Source organism: Agrilus planipennis, unplaced genomic scaffold, assembly GCF_000699045.2.
Source record: "Agrilus planipennis isolate EAB-ADULT unplaced genomic scaffold, Apla_2.0 scaffold35, whole genome shotgun sequence".
Classification (NCBI taxonomy): Eukaryota; Metazoa; Arthropoda; class Insecta; order Coleoptera; family Buprestidae; genus Agrilus; species Agrilus planipennis.
In genome coordinates this window covers 768512-785472 of record NW_020438957.1, presented here as the reverse complement: position 1 = coordinate 785472, position 16961 = coordinate 768512, and the positions used below count along the sequence as shown (strand labels likewise).

At 34.5% G+C, this 16961-nt stretch overlaps 1 protein-coding gene across 5 annotated transcripts in view; it reads right to left on the bottom strand.

Annotated features, from left to right (window-relative positions):
• Positions 1-16961, bottom strand: part of LOC108744840 (kinesin-like protein CG14535) — a 294798-nt gene that overhangs the window by 86489 nt on the left and 191348 nt on the right. For all 5 annotated transcript variants that reach the window (XM_025975061.1, XM_025975062.1, XM_025975063.1 and 2 more), the window contains one exon: positions 8395-8563. In XM_025975061.1, the coding sequence (XP_025830846.1) occupies positions 8395-8563 (169 nt within the window). The remainder of the gene's footprint in view (positions 1-8394; positions 8564-16961) is intronic.

The window sequence follows — 16961 nt, the reverse complement described above, 5'->3', positions numbered from 1 at the left end:
TACAGTCGAGACTCGTTAATTCAAACCTGCGATAATTCGAACCTTTCTATAATTCAAAGTTATCACGAGTTCCCTACAAAATCTCTTTATATTTCGAACTAAATCAATACATTTTTATGCACTTGGTAATTCGAACAAAAAAATCATTGCTACGTAACAAAACGACGCGTTAATTCGAACTCAACGGCGTCAAACACTCGACAATTCAAAGTTGCAGAGAGAAAAATTGTAAGTACATACATTTTGAGGCAAGATCAAACTTGTATCATTGTATCATCGAGCCTTTGTTTTTATTGTGATTAATTTGACACACACTTCCGCACGAATTGGTTTGTTTAGTTTTATTTATTTTCTCTCAAAAATTCGATAATTTGTAATATTTTAAGAGTCCCTCGAGTTTCGAATTAACGAGAGTCGACTGTAATGACAGATTTTCAACAACCAGGTCATCTCTTGGAGTACATAATTTAAATATACGTTACTTTGAAGGACACACAAAAAAGAACGACTCGTAGGTACCGAACTGCTTTTAAAGTGGACAAAATTTCATGATAAATGCTTTCTTATAATCTAGATCTTATTATCGGAAGATTACCGGAAGCTCGTTTCAGCATTAATTCATGTCAGGCTACCTGCACGAAGAAAACTAAATTTTTATGACAAGGCAAGAATTACAATTTTCGATTGCAAATGACTGAATTTCCCCTGGAAATATTCATCATCATCATAAGGTCGTCAGTCCTAAAACTGATTGGACATGCACCTCCACTCTTTCCTATACTGAGCTAATCTTCGCATTTCCCTAAAGCTAGAGCAATCCACATCCTAAACTATTTGAGAACAGTAATCTAATCTAGGTCTAGGTCTCTGCACCTCCTAACATCCGTTTGTGCCTCTAATATGTCTCTGGCTAGACCTTCATGCCTGAGAAGGTGTCCTACTAACCTATCTTGTCTATTTCCTATTGATTTCCATATAGTCCTCTGTTCTCTTACTCTTTTTAATACCACTTCATTTCTAACCTTCTCTATCCACGGTATTCTCATTATTCGCTTGTAACACCACATTTCGAAGGCTTCTAACCTTTTCTTTTCCGCCGCGCCCACTGTCCATGTTTCGCACTCGTACAGCGAAATAGTAAATTTATTTCTGCTGGGATTTTATTTTTACAAATACGGGTCCAAATTGTTTAAATTTTTATTATTTTCGTTTACGAAGCAATGGGATAGTGGGATAAATTGTAAATATCCCTTTAATATCTAAGTAAATTTTCCGTTTTCATTTTCTCCGTGTAGCAGTAGTAGTAGATACTTTTAATTGACATAGTTTGGACTAAACATCGGAAATTCATATTTCGGTAAACGCTTTCGTGGCCAGTAAGAGTTGTCGTCAGATGGAGTCGCTTCCTAACGTTTCGCCAGAACGAGTGGCGGGCTTCTTAATGATTTCCTACCATCTCCACCTAAAATACACGTTTTCCTTGGAACTAAGTTTGAATTAGACTAACGATTTTCAAAATTTCCCCAAATGGTCTTAATGTATTGTGTCACTTTCCCAATTATATTTTTTGCAAATATTTTTAATGCAAAATTTTATTCACGCAAATTTTCATTGCGTATCTATATACCGATTACACATCACAATTTAATAAGATCAAGCAGATTTTTTTTATATATGGCTATTGATCGACGACTTTTTTGGATATGGACAACCCAGGAAGGAACGCTGTCGAACTTTTTCTATTCTTTCTATCTTTTTTGTTGCAAAAACACTACGACAGAAGAACAGTTTGATTCAGACGATTACATGCATTGTCTTTCGACAATTTCCCAGTTCCGAACTGTGTCGAGATTTCAAGTTACATTTTGTAGGATAGGACAATGGAAATGAACTTCGAACCGCTTTGTTCTTACTAGTCCATATCCGGATGTTTGGACAGCGCTCCAGTGTATTAAGGGATGTCTAGTTGATACTAGGGATTAGGAAAGCATGAGGACGCTATAAATACAAATGTGCAATTCGATAGAACAGAGCGAAATACAATAACACTTTAGAAACATGCAACGGTCAATCGATAGTTTCGTCGACATAATAATAAATACACGTCAGTAGAATTCATGGAATAAATATAAAAACTTAACTGTAGAATAATACGTAAAGAGGGGTGTTCAAACAGGATATTAACACATTGTATGATCAAAAATTTACCGTGGTCAAAAGGAATTTATAGATCGAAACGTTTTGACTGCAACCTCGGCAGTTATCTTCAGTGGGCAGCTTGTATCGTAGGTCGAAAGTTGTACCTTGGAGTTTCAGTAGCAACTGAATTGAATCAAGCTTCCCACTGAAGATGACTGCCGAAATTGCAGTCGAAACGTTTAGATCTACAAGTTCTTTTCGACCACGACCCATCAGCCCAGATCTACCACTTCAATTCCGGCCGTAAAGGCCTACACCATTACAAATCTACAACAATTAAATAGATACAAGTTACATTTTTGTTTGATACCCGAAATGATAAAACTAATTCGTAATTCCTAAGTACCTTATATTGTTGCACGAATTAGTACCTATTGTTGTTTGGAATATGTGTTAATTCAACATGTAGTAGTTTCAAAACAGTTTAGCGTTCTTCCACGCACGAAAACGAATTTCTCTCCATCGTCAATAAGTAATGTTAAATGTTCGTGTTTGGGTTTTCAGCTATCACTAATTCGCGCTTTGTCTTCTTTACACAGATTATATCGAATCATTTAGTTGACGAGATTAGGTCGCTGGAAAATGTTCGATATAGGGGCTTACCGAGGATATTTCTTGTCAAAAGATATTGCGAAGTTAAGTTATCTGGTACTTTATTGCGACAAAAAACATTCTCTTATTGTTAGTAAAACGATATTCCTTCCTACAAAAAATTTCTCGATATAAGGAAACGAATAAATGGATTTGTCTTCGATGAAAGATGTAGTGCTTTAATCGTTATGATATTATAAGGCAGTTCCGTTCAAGTTTTGAAACTGTTTGCCATGTGGTTTTACTGAAATTTTGTTTATAACACTTAAACAAGATGGGAAATTATGTGTTAAATTTCACAGTACTACAATGTTTCTTAATTTTCATTGATTCAGTTTTGGTAGTTTTACGAAAAAGTAGAGGACATGCTTCTTACGCGTATTAGTTTTGGTGGGAAAATATTCTACTTAAGGGGATTCAGTAGTGCACGTGTCGTAGAGTAAAAACATTCTTATCGGTTCTAGATATCATGAGTTTAATATTTGGAATAGAGGTTTAAAGTTATACAGTAAGATAGATAAAGCTTCGTTCTAAAGCCTGTCCAAGACCATTTTTTAATTTTTTAATTGCTATTGAATATACGTGTCCTACAAAAAGCATCAACTTTAAGCACTTGTAAAAACTTTTAATGACAAAATTATTGAAAACCAAAAACGTACCGAGTTAATGTGATCCTTTGTCTCTTACCATACAAAAAATCACATATTTATCTCGCAGCGTTAAATCATAATATTTATAATAGAAACCAATGTTTTTTTGGAAACATAGAAAAATTCACGGTCAAACAAGCTACTACAAGACAGCTCCGCCAATCACTATCGATCGATTTAACTAACTAAATTCACTTCTCTTTTCTATATGTCGTGTTTCCTGCTCTAATAGGCCAGTCAAATTAGAATCTCGAAAAAAGTAAATTTTACCCAGGGTAAGACCTACCCAAAAGTTTTCAAAAAGGTATAGAAATAAAGTATATCTGCGAATTATCCAAAAATTTTGGTTGGAATTGTTGCTAAATTACGTCTAAAAATACGCAAAACAGGTTTTCCGTTGATAACAAAACAAAAAACAGCTTTTTTAGCTTAATATAACTATCTAACTAGTATATCTTGAAACCACATCTGCGTTCGAGATCGGTTTATTTAAAAATTCGACGCTATGATGATGATGATGATCTAACCCTTAGTTTGTCCAAACGATACTGTCCTAAAAACATATTNTTTCGTCGACATAATAATAAATACACGTCAGTAGAATTCATGGAATAAATATAAAAACTTAACTGCAAAATAATACGTTAAGGGGGGTGTTCAAAAAGGATATTAACACATTGTATGATCAAAAATTTACCCTGGTCAAAAGGAATTTATAGATCGGAACGTTTTGACTGCAACTTCGGCAGTTATCTTCAGTGGTCAGCTTGATTCGTAGGTCGAAAGTTGTACCTTGAAGTTTCAGTAGCAACTGAATTGAATCAAGTTGCCCACTGAAGATGACTGACGAAGTTGCAGTCGAAACGTTTGGATCTAGAAGTTTCTTTCAGCCCAGATCTACCTCTTCAATTCCGACCGTGAAGGCCTACACCATTACAAACCTACAACAATTAAGTAAGTACAAGTTACATTTTTGTTTGATTCCCGAAATCGTTAAACTAATTCGTAATACCTAAGTAGGTACTTTATACTGTTGTACTGTTGTTTGGAATATGTGTTAATTCAACATGAAGTAGTTTCAAAACAGTTTAGCGTTCTTCCACGCACGAAAACGAATTTCTCTCCATCGTCAATNGAAAGCATGAGGACGCTATAAATACAAATGTGCAATTCGATAGAACAGAGCGAAATACAATAACACTTTAGAAACATGCAACGGTCAATCGATAGTTTCGTCGACATAATAATAAATACACGTCAGTAGAATTCATGGAATAAATATAAAAACTTAACTGTAGAATAATACGTAAAGAGGGGTGTTCAAACAGGATATTAACACATTGTATGATCAAAAATTTACCGTGGTCAAAAGGAATTTATAGATCGAAACGTTTTGACTGCAACCTCGGCAGTTATCTTCAGTGGGCAGCTTGTATCGTAGGTCGAAAGTTGTACCTTGGAGTTTCAGTAGCAACTGAATTGAATCAAGCTTCCCACTGAAGATGACTGCCGAAATTGCAGTCGAAACGTTTAGATCTACAAGTTCTTTTCGACCACGACCCATCAGCCCAGATCTACCACTTCAATTCCGGCCGTAAAGGCCTACACCATTACAAATCTACAACAATTAAATAGATACAAGTTACATTTTTGTTTGATACCCGAAATGATAAAACTAATTCGTAATTCCTAAGTACCTTATATTGTTGCACGAATTAGTACCTATTGTTCACTACACCTGTAACAATTGTGTGCTCAAAGCTCAAAGTATTGTTTTTTGTAATCATTGTTACATTATTTGTCACATAATTTATTTCTGACACTGTGTACCGATGTTCCCATTAATTCGATGACATTGCAGTTTTGCTCGATATTGAAATGCGGTCCGGAAAATTGCAAAACTTGCAGGCCTGTGATATTCTACATTCGCACGGAACAATTTGTATGCGAGCTCACCTTACCTCACCCGAGCATGCAACTGCAAGAGAGGCATAAATCAGCTTCACCTTGTATTGGTACATCTTAAGAATGTGTACAATTTTACGGACAAATCCCTGATCCTTCCATAAATCACGGATTGTGCGGTTATACATAACATGCAGTAACAAGAGTGAATTGTGCTTTCTTTCTTATTTTATTTATGAGTCCAAATTGCCAAGATTTCGAGCTATATCTTCAACAATGTTGCCAACGCAGTATCACTGAACATGTCAGCCGCAGTTGCTGACGAAACGTCTAGACCTAGACCTTACAGTTTAATTAGACCAAGACTCTTCAGGCTGAAAATGTAAGAAACTTGATATTGGTCACTAGAACATGAAGTTACTTCACTTGATAGAAATATTACGATAAATACGGAGTCTGTGGCGGTAGTATTGACGTGTTTTTCGCCACTGGCATCTTAACTGTCATTTTTTATTTCTTAATTGTGGTACTTCAATATATTTGTCAGTTATCTCTGTTTCTCCAGTTTATTAACTCTCGCATACAATTCTAAAGTAGATGAATTAGGGTTGCAAGCACAAATGAGCAAGATGCTATTTAGATCCAATTCCCGGCCGATGCAATGTGTATCTCCCTTCAGAAAGAAAGTTNTAATGTGATCCTTTGTCTCTTACCATACAAAAAATCACATATTTATCTCGCAGCGTTAAATCATAATATTTATAATAGAAACCAATGTTTTTTTGGAAACATAGAAAAATTCACGGTCAAACAAGCTACTACAAGACAGCTCCGCCAATCACTATCGATCGATTTAACTAACTAAATTCACTTCTCTTTTCTATATGTCGTGTTTCCTGCTCTAATAGGCCAGTCAAATTAGAATCTCGAAAAAAGTAAATTTTACCCAGGGTAAGACCTACCCAAAAGTTTTCAAAAAGGTATAGAAATAAAGTATATCTGCGAATTATCCAAAAATTTTGGTTGGAATTGTTGCTAAATTACGTCTAAAAATACGCAAAACAGGTTTTCCGTTGATAACAAAACAAAAAACAGCTTTTTTAGCTTAATATAACTATCTAACTAGTATATCTTGAAACCACATCTGCGTTCGAGATCGGTTTATTTAAAAATTCGACGCTATGATGATGATGATGATCTAACCCTTAGTTTGTCCAAACGATACTGTCCTAAAAACATATTTGTCTCTTATTAACCCCTCCCTCCCTCGCCTCGTCTCAAAAGTATCTTCATTTTAATACTTTTTGAGGGTTTAATTCATAGAAAATACGCTATATGCTTACTCTCATTTTGTTATGAGGAACATGAAAAAGGATAAATTACTAGGGAACGCTCCCTAAATAGTACCTACACGGCAATTCCACGATCCTAATAACATTTTCACAACAGAAACACCGAAGGGAGTAACAACCGACGCATCCAACCCGACTTTAAGTAAAACTGCAGTAAAGTTTAGTAGCCCGTGGTGAAGAGCGTCATCGTCATGATCATCGACAAAATTAGGGAAAATTGAACGGGAAAGGTATCAACGAATACGGACCCTTCGGCATTCGTCGTCGCAAATAATGTTCCCGATTTTCCCAACTTTGCGGTGGGTGGCGGAGAAGTAATAATTGAGCCTGATTGGGGTTTCGTAAAGAGCGAAAGGAAACTGTCAATCCGTGTCACTGTTTTCCCGTTTCGCGCCGAAAGACTCTTCAAGATTGACGGCTTTCACCTCGAGAGACACGACTACAGGATTCGTTTACTATGAATTATTGGATATAATTGAAGAAGGACGACATTTGCCGTAACGTTGTCCACATAAATTAGAATATAAACCACGTAAGTTGAATTTGATTTACATGTCAGCATATCTCGACATTCTACACTCACTAAAATAGTGTACGGAACGACTGGCCACACGGCTCACACGTGCGCCATCAGAATAAATATATTTTCATGAAATTTTTGTGTTATATGTTGAGAAAATTAAAAAGAATATAGGTGTACATAAAAGAAAACCTTAAACAAGCATAATTGTGCCTTATTCGAGGATAATTCTTTCATTTTTCTGCCTAGTTAATAACCACTTATAATACCTCCTATCATGAATTTTTAATCTTCAAAAGCTTGTCAAGTTCAGAAAGCAGTTCAGCAATTAAACGGGTATATAGGCAATAACGCACTCAATGAAGAAAATCCGATTATATCAAGTAGCTCTTGCATTCTCTCCTTTCAGAGTCCCTCTATTATATGGAAGAATGAAAATCAAATTATTCAGGAATAAACGATCAAAATAAAAAGGAGACAATAACAGTATGGATTGTGAAACCATGACGCACTTTATACACACGGGCACGTAACTGACAAAACTACAAGGCATACGAATATTTCTTTTTTTCAAAATATATATGATACCGGAAATGTATGAATTCTAGGAATTGTATACAATTCCTAGGAAATGTATACAATTCCGAGGCTATTTAGGAAATGTATAAAATGTTGCTTCAAATACTTTTTTAATACACACATATTCTGAGGAATGAATACATTTCCGGTAACATACACATGATATTCTATTCTCCCTTGCAAAATCACTATTTCTCAAGCTTAAAGGGAAATTAATTTTTTTTCAAAAATACAAAATAAGGAAAAATGGAGCTGAAAGAGATTTTATTTCTTAGATACATGACGCTTGAGGATTGAATTTTGTTCACCCTTCAGAATATTTTTTAACGTTAATTGTGGATCGCCTGGTAAACTAAATGAAGTTACTTTCTCGTTTCGATAGTAATCATATGTGTTACAAAGGTTTAAAAAGGGACTGCAATGTATTTCTTTTAAGAAATAATTGGCAAATGTACTAGTAAGAGCATGAACAAAAAATAATGTGGTAGGTACGTCTAATTAATTCAAAAATAGTGTTTTTAAACTCAGAGTATCTTTAACTATAGCTGTTTTCGTTTAACCCTCTATTTACAAGCAAAAAACTATAAAAAAAACTAACCTTTCCAACGCCGGTAACTTCTTTCACCCCAATTCTGCGTAATAATGCGGGTGGTACGGGCGGAGGAGCCCTTTGCAGGGCACCACAAAATCCTGCGGCTTCGGCATCCTCCGAGCTGATCCTTTTTTTTCGGTGCGGAGACGATGATAAATTCAACTTTTGGGCGGCTCTAAAACAAAAACCCTGATTTATTGGCCGAAGGCATTTGCAATAAAAATAATTTAATGGCAAAAGAAGGACCACCTCTCCAGGACCTACATATTTAGCAAAGCAAATTTGTTACTTTTTTGAAGAATGTAAAGCAATTTTTTTTTTTTAAATGAACAATATTTCTTTAACATATTAATAATTTACTGAGCTTACATCAAATACTATTGGGTATTCGTCTTATATTTTATATCTTTATGTTATATACAAATAGAGACTGTGATCGCCATCTGGTGGATATTTACTGCCACTGTATCAGACAAGGCTGTAGCAGAGAGTACTTACTGCTACCGAAATATTTCATATGTCTTATTCATATTCCAGGGGATTTATCTGAACATTTGGTGATATTTCACCTACAATTTTCCACAGTGTTAAATATGTTAGTTAATCTTATTATAACTAGAGTAGTATTTTCTACAAAACGACTTTTACAACGATGTATAAATATGTTTACGAGTATATCATCTGTTAAATGATTTTTTTTTTCGAAATGTGGTGTTATAGGCGAATGATGAGGATAACGTGGATAGAAAAGGTTAGAAATGAAGAGGTATTAGAAGGAATAGGAACAGAGGACTCTATGGAAGTCAATAAGGAATAGGCGAGATAGGTTGGTAGGACACCTTCTCAGGCATAAAGGTCTAGTCAGAGACATATTAGAGGCAGAAGCAGGAGTTAGGAGGGGTAGAGGTGGACCTAGGTTAGATTACTGTTCGCAAATAGTTAAGTATGTGGGCTGTTCTAGTTTTAGGGAAATGCGAAGTTTAGCTCAGGATAGGAAAGAGTGGAGGTACGTGTCCAACCAGTCTAAGGACTGACTGATAATGATGATGAAACGTAATATTATTCTCATCAAAATCATGACACCATTCTATTTAATTAGTAAAATAAAAATCATTCGCGGGCATTAGTGCCTACTGCGTAATGGTTTCGGAATGTTACGAGTTTTGGTGATGAAAATTGCTTCGTATAAATCCATTCGAGCGTGTGATCAAGTTCAACATGCTACGGCCGTTTAAAGTTTTCGCAGAATGATGAAATTTGATTGAGTAGTGTTCTAAATTTTCATAGCACATTAGATTAATTAATCGAAAGCTGATAGGCATTTTTTAATCAATAACGATCGAGTGCCAAACTTCACATTGTGAAAAGGGCCTTTTGAATATAATCCGTGAAAAATTACTTTTGTATCTCTGACTGAAAATTCGTTCCGGTTGAATAATCACCAAAAATGCACGTAGGTGCATACATGTATCAATGCCGTATATGCAGACGTATAAATGAGATGGACTACACAATATGCGATTGGCATTGTTACAGGAGAAGCATATTCAAAATGTTTTGGATATGTCAGACCAATTTTTTAAAACGATATTTATGGGATAGGTAAATCAGTTTCAACTCTTAAAAATGACGAAAATTAACTAAAAATACTCACTGTTTTAATTACGATACCCTATTAATTATTACATTTCTATTTTCCTTTAAACTCGACATAATGTATAAGATCAAAATTACCTCATAATTGAGCCTATTGTGGAATAAATAACGATTGCAACAAATTGAGATGATTTTGAGACCAGAAGAACAATACATTTAAATACATGGGGTTATCACCGTTCGAAAGACAAAAAGTAATTTTTATTTTAAACGGAATGGAATAGATAATTTTAACTTATTGAATGTAGAAATGGCTTTCCTTTTGTTGTAGACATTTGTGAATAATACCACAATATTGCAATTGTTAACTGTTGACCTGTTTGTTTTTGTTCTACTTCGTAATACTGATTTGTACCTAAGTCACTGCTTCAGATTTTCTTTTACCATCGACTTAGGTACTAGCTTTTTACGGGACATGTTTAGTTTTGTATACTTTTCCCTTTATTTGGCAAAATTAGCTGAACTAATAATTCAATTTCTGCGTTACTTAAGATTGCACGAGTACTATATGGAGCTTAAAAAAAATATTTGTAGGTAAAGAGACCGTTGGCACTTTTTTATGACCTACATAACGACACATAAAATGAAAAAGTAGTAGTGTTTTTTTGTAAACCGTTGTTTCGCTTCTTCTATTTCCACACTGTTTTGAGTGAAACGCGAGCTTTTACGTAAAACAACCGCTAGCGGAGGAATTATAAACATTACAAGCCACCATTATTTTTGTGATTATCCTTTGGAAGTTCAGCGTTTTAAACAGGAAAACTGTTACGGTTACACATGTCAGTTACTCAATAGTTCTGACATGAAACATCTGTACAAGGATCGATATTACAGTTTCTTTTAATCCTGTTACACAACAATGTCATCCATTTGTAACTCGCATTCAATATGGCAAACGTGTTTCATTTTTAGTTTCCGCGTTTTTGTTGCTGCTTTTAGAGGAGGGAGGAAGACACGGAGGGGTAAACACACGTACAACACATACAAGAATTACGAAGTTAATTCATTTTCCTCGTAACCACCCTCGGGTATAAGCCATGATGGATGGCACTAGGCACGTTGATAAAATCTGAAACTAAGCTTTTCCAACTTGGGCGAACTGAAGATTTCTTTTTGTAGAAGTTGACTTTACACCTGATGCCCTTTTAGGGCAATTCCGCTGATAACGCCAGACGACCACCACCGCAACTTTATGGGAAATGTGTGACACCAAACGTAGGGGAGGAAATCTGCGAGCTTCGCTACTGTTTTTACTCTAATCCGCTAAAGAAATCGAAAACAAAGGAAGAGCAGAGAAAGCCACATACGAAAACCGCTAAATTTTACACATTATCATATGGTGTTAGGATAGAAACATATAGGCTAATGTAATATCTATTCACCGAGGCTTCACTTTCAGGTAAACTGCCAAAATTTCCCATACCTTTGCGTTACCTGTCTGTTTTATATCTGCAAAAGAGGCAAGTTATACGTACTCTAAAAAATATTGTGATATGAAGGAAGTGGCACACAAATGTATTAGTAAAAAGGGAGTTACCTACTCACTACATTATCAAAATAGATTACCAATTCGGAATTGTTGATTATATTATATTTTCATTTATGTGCAATTCACAGCTTAGAATTAATCAATAATGAAATATGTTTGTGGCATTTCACAATAAACTTTTTAAAATAAACAAAATTAAAATAGAAAATACCACAAATGGCGTGGTGAACGCCATCTGTAGTACGATGCTACATTTTAGGATTACGTATGCTCCAACAAGGTCCATTTAAGCATACGTAATCCTAAAATGTAGCATCGTACTACAGATGGCGTTCATCACGCCATTTGTGGTATTTTCTAAAACGCGTAGTTAAAACAGCAGGTAATAGTTGGTCTGTGTTCTGTCGGAGCTGCCTACGACGCGCTGACGAGATCCAAAAAGATCGAAATCGCGATCCGCGTCTGGCAATTTCGACAGAATACAGACCACTTCGAATTATTTTATAAAATTAAAATAATTTCTACGTATCCCTCTTGTTTTAGAGCATATTTAAAATCAACGCCACGATAGGAGCGCAAAGAAGTTTGTTTCTTAAACCAACATCAACATCTCAATGTAAAGATTACATCACGATGATTTGCCCCTAATATTTCCTTTTAGGGTTTGTTTGGCCACATCGTTATTTTTTAAATGAATTTTTTTTCCAATATGCTGTTCAAATTTAGAGATCACTGAAGAATTTCAAGCATTATTATTTAACTACATTATGTCCTCGTTACATGACAAAGGCTAATAATTATAAATATTTTGAGTCGTTTATTGAGAAGAATACATTCCTCTAAATGAAAGAAAACCGTGTCAAACATCTAGAAAAAAGAAAAACGAATATTTAATTCCTAATTCTTGTTCTTTTTCGGGATGATGTGCAGACAGTCGGGGTTGCTGTTAATTTTTTTTACATATAAACCACCTTTTCGTTGGTTAGGTAATGAGGAAAGCTGGCGAAGACGCGAAAGATTCGGATTTTCCAATTTCACAGGTTTCTGAGTGCGGAACGAACGACTTCCTCTTAGTGCAGAAGGGATGACGTAGGGGTGGCGGAGGAAAATTCAGATAAATAGATAGCTAGACGGATAGATAGATAGAGAGAGAGAGAGAGAAAGTGTGAAAATGCGGGATGTAACGTTCGTGACGTCCATACGTAATCTTTTAGTCAACGTGTTTGTAAAGGGTCTTGTCAAAATATTACATTTTCGAAACTTATGGAATGTTATTACAACAGCTTTGCCTGTTCCTATGTAAATGGATGGTGTATGGTGTTTTGGGAAGGAGGGTGGCGAAATAGTATAAGAGAGGTAGATTATTAAACTGTAGAATTACATTGGAAACAAACACGTTCTGTTGACACAGGAATATTTGAAGCGAAAATTCTATTTCCACGCGCTTCTCCAAAAAAAAAGGAAGACAGGCAACGAATACTTTTTACAATTTTTTATTGGATTAGATAAATTCCTTATCGCAAAGAGGAGCAAACCAACAAAAATCGGCATTGTCAGATCAATTTGTTTTTATTCCTTTGTTTTTATGCTAAACCTTACTTATATTTCCCCGGAGATTTTTAAATTGAAAAAAAAAGGGTTTTTCTTTATAGTAATTCACAAGTACTTCAGGAAATTTTCAAAATGCAAGTAACCTTTACACAACAAAAATTCATGTGGCACAAAAGTTAAATTATATTACACATTTTGGGAAACTTCCCCAGGTTTGCCTTAATTTCTACTCCATCCCATACTACAGTGAAAGTAAATGAACAAGGAAAAAAATAGTATGGAATAGTGCATTGTGAAAATTTACTTTTTGTTGTAGTTACAGTTCAGTGGGGTTTTTTTTGCAGTCTTGAATATAAAAGAATGGTTACTGTCCAGTTTTTAATCCTTTTTTTGAGATAATAAAAACTGGAAATTAGAATCGAAATGATACGAGAAAATACATAGAAATTGTTAGTTAGTTATTAATATAGCAGAAATCAACAAGTTTGCAAAAATTTACACGTAATTATCTACAGCTTTTTGACTTTATGCAACGATCAAGATTCCTTAAGAGACTTAAGTTGAAGACCAACAAAACTAAAACAGGTGTAGTTACATATATGTATATATCTAGCTATGAATCCATATAAACATTTACATATGTACATGCAACTGCTTTATCATTATTTCCGTGCCGATATTGTGTAGTTATTAGGGATATATTTCTACATTAATTGCCACGAAACTGCATGAAGGAATATGAAATTGCTCTCTCTAAATTAGGAAGTATGATGGCGAACTAGCTGTTGTAGTAATAATTTACAAATTATTATATATATGGCTCGAACGGCAATATATATTTATCACCCCATAATTTTATATATTGCAGTCACACAACTATATAAATAAATAGAACATAACCTTTTTTTGGTTCGTAGTTTCCTTCCTGGTTTCAAGCGTTCCAGCTTGCTATTTATTGGCAATATTGTAATGAATTTTCTAGTAAATTCTATTTATTTAAACGAGTGTTTCATATTTGTATATGCAATTTTTTGCTATGTAGGTAATGCAAAAAAGTTCACTGAACATAGAAATTATACGATTGGAATTGCTTCTTAACGTTTCGCTAGCACGAGTTGTGAACTTCTTCAAAGGACCAAAGTGCACATCCTTTGAAGAAACTCGTCACGAAAACCTTTACCAATTTGTCACACATTTATTTGTCGTCGTTTTTTCTTTTAATTCTTCTTTCTTTAAAGTTGCTATTTAATGAAAAATATTAGAGGTCAACAATAGTGGTACAGACTGAGACTAATTAAAATCTTAATGGCATATATGAAATATTTGTGGTGCGTGTCCGTTTTGATCTGTTATTAGGGTAATGGATGTGACAAAAAGCGTGGCATTTAATAATTGTGGTAAACACAGTACTTTCGACCCGCAGCAGAAACACAAATTCTCGCAAACGTATGCAAAACGAGACCGTAACAAAAAAGATTAGCGCTCTTTTGAGAAACGTAACGGAAATGGAAAAGGGGGAATTTATTGCCCGAACAATCAGAACAGCAATTTATTAATACCTCGCGTTTCACTTTATTTAGTTTTTACTATCTTTTATGTTTCTCTTGCGTGTCCGTTGACCGTGTTCACATTTTTTCAAGTCCACGTATAAATTAATTGTATAGCCCGTTAGGAAACACCAAACATAAGTTTAATGGTATTATCTGCTCCCTACGCCCTCCATCCCCTTAACCAAGTAAAAAACAGTCATATTTTCTCATTAGAAATCACGTATACTTTTTTTATATGTCTACTTGTATAGCTAGTTCAGAATCCCATAATCTTTTACATGCGCGAATGACAGACTCACATTGAACAGCACAAATACATTGACTCGGCTGTGCCTTGCTATACAACCAGAAATGGACAGTCTTTTTAAGAGGAAGAAATATACGATTGGATAGAAATCAACGAATGGGAGGAGTTTTGTCACTACGCAACTCAAGGTTAAGGTACATGACATTCCGAATTATCTCTATATGTTTTATTAATGACAAGATTTATAATAAATTGTACACTGTAATTAAAGCTCAGGACCCGATGCCATATTGTATGTCGAAATTTAGTAATAAATTTGCACCAAATATTTTGTTTTATAAAAAAATTTGTAGAAATCCTCTCGAACTCTGATATTTGGCAAAAAAAGACTTTTTCAAAACTTTCACTTAATTTTTATTAAATTCTTAACAAGTTTTATATCCCCACCCTAAACCAAAACAATATCTTTATTAATTAAGACCTAATTGTTGTTACTCAGTTATTAATCCTTCTTCTGAAGATGGCCTTGTAGGTCGAAACTTGTTAAGAATTTAATAAAAATTAAGTTTTCAAAAACTGTTTTTTTTTCCCAATATCAATATGATCAACTTTCATATAGTAGAGCTCAACTCTATCAATTTTCAATTCAAGAACTCTTGAACTCTGTTTCTATAAAATTACAATTTATTTATAAATAGCCATAATTTACGATATTAGTTATGTTGGCAGCTCATAACTTCATAGGGGGTGCGGTACACCCCATTTTTACCAATTGTGACATTAATGTAACTTAGGATCTCCAGAAATTGTTACTTTTGATGTGCATTCAAGGTTTCCTAAACAAATATTTTAGGAAAAGGTTCTGAATGGTAAGTTGAGGCTGTATACACAACAAAAAAAAGATATCCATTACGACGTACCTAACCATTTCTTCAAAAACCTATTAGAGACCAATGTAGGTAAGTAAAAGAAAAGAAGCCAAAGAAAACCCTTAATTACACGACTGCGTATACTGGCTAGTTATAATGTCACATTCCATTTCACCTGCCACGAACCTTGCAAGTTTTTCATATCGCGAAAGCACAAGTTCGAAACTTGCGCTTTTGCCCGTTTTAATTAAATTAATTAGATCCCCTCAGGCTATACGAAATAATTACGTCACCGAGCCACGTAGGTATATATGCTACCATGTCGTTTTATGAAAGAAAATCTCGCGCCCCAAAAATGGACGTTAATTACGTAACATAAAAGCGCGTAGTCCAATGAGGCTTGGAACGAATGAATTTTTTAATTAAATTAAATCCAGTTATGCTACATACGTAGAAGAAGAAAAAATTGCATGAGCAATGATTATTATTTATTTAACTATTTACATTCATGTTCTTGACGTTTCATCCCTGACGGTAACACAGTAATCTAAAAACACATTTCGTATTGAATTCGAAATTTAGGTTGGTGTGTTAGTATCACAGAAAATATATAAAATGTACGTATTTTTGTTGTAAAACAAAATTAATTAAAGTAAGTTCATACACTTAATCTATGAAAGGTGCAGGTGGTAGGTGGTTACAAAAAAAAGTTCTCGGCGGGTCGGCCATAGAACGGGCTTCAGATTAAGTAGGGGACCGTGACATCTACCCTCTAAAAGCACAGGTACAGGAAGCCCATCCATCAGACGTAATGACGCTATCAACACCTTCATCGTGGCGTAAGCAACTGTATTCATGCCACTCTGGGCGAAACTAGAGTTTACTAAAAGAGCCATTTGTTTGGCCATATTGATTTTCATAACAAAAAACCAACACTCAGAGAAAACTAACACCGATAAATTAAAATTTTTAATAATAACACGTATTTTTCACTGTTCCAAAAATTATTATTGTTCCTTTAAGAATTCACCATCCCTTAAGAAGTCGACATTAACGTACAAGTAAAAGAATAAAACACCAACCATTATTTCCTTCTTTTACATTAATTGTAATTAACAGGTTTGAAGTTCAAGAAAATGAAGAAGAATTCTGTGGATCTAAACTATATTAAAAAAAACTTGGATTGTTACAGTCGAAGCATGCATTAGTAA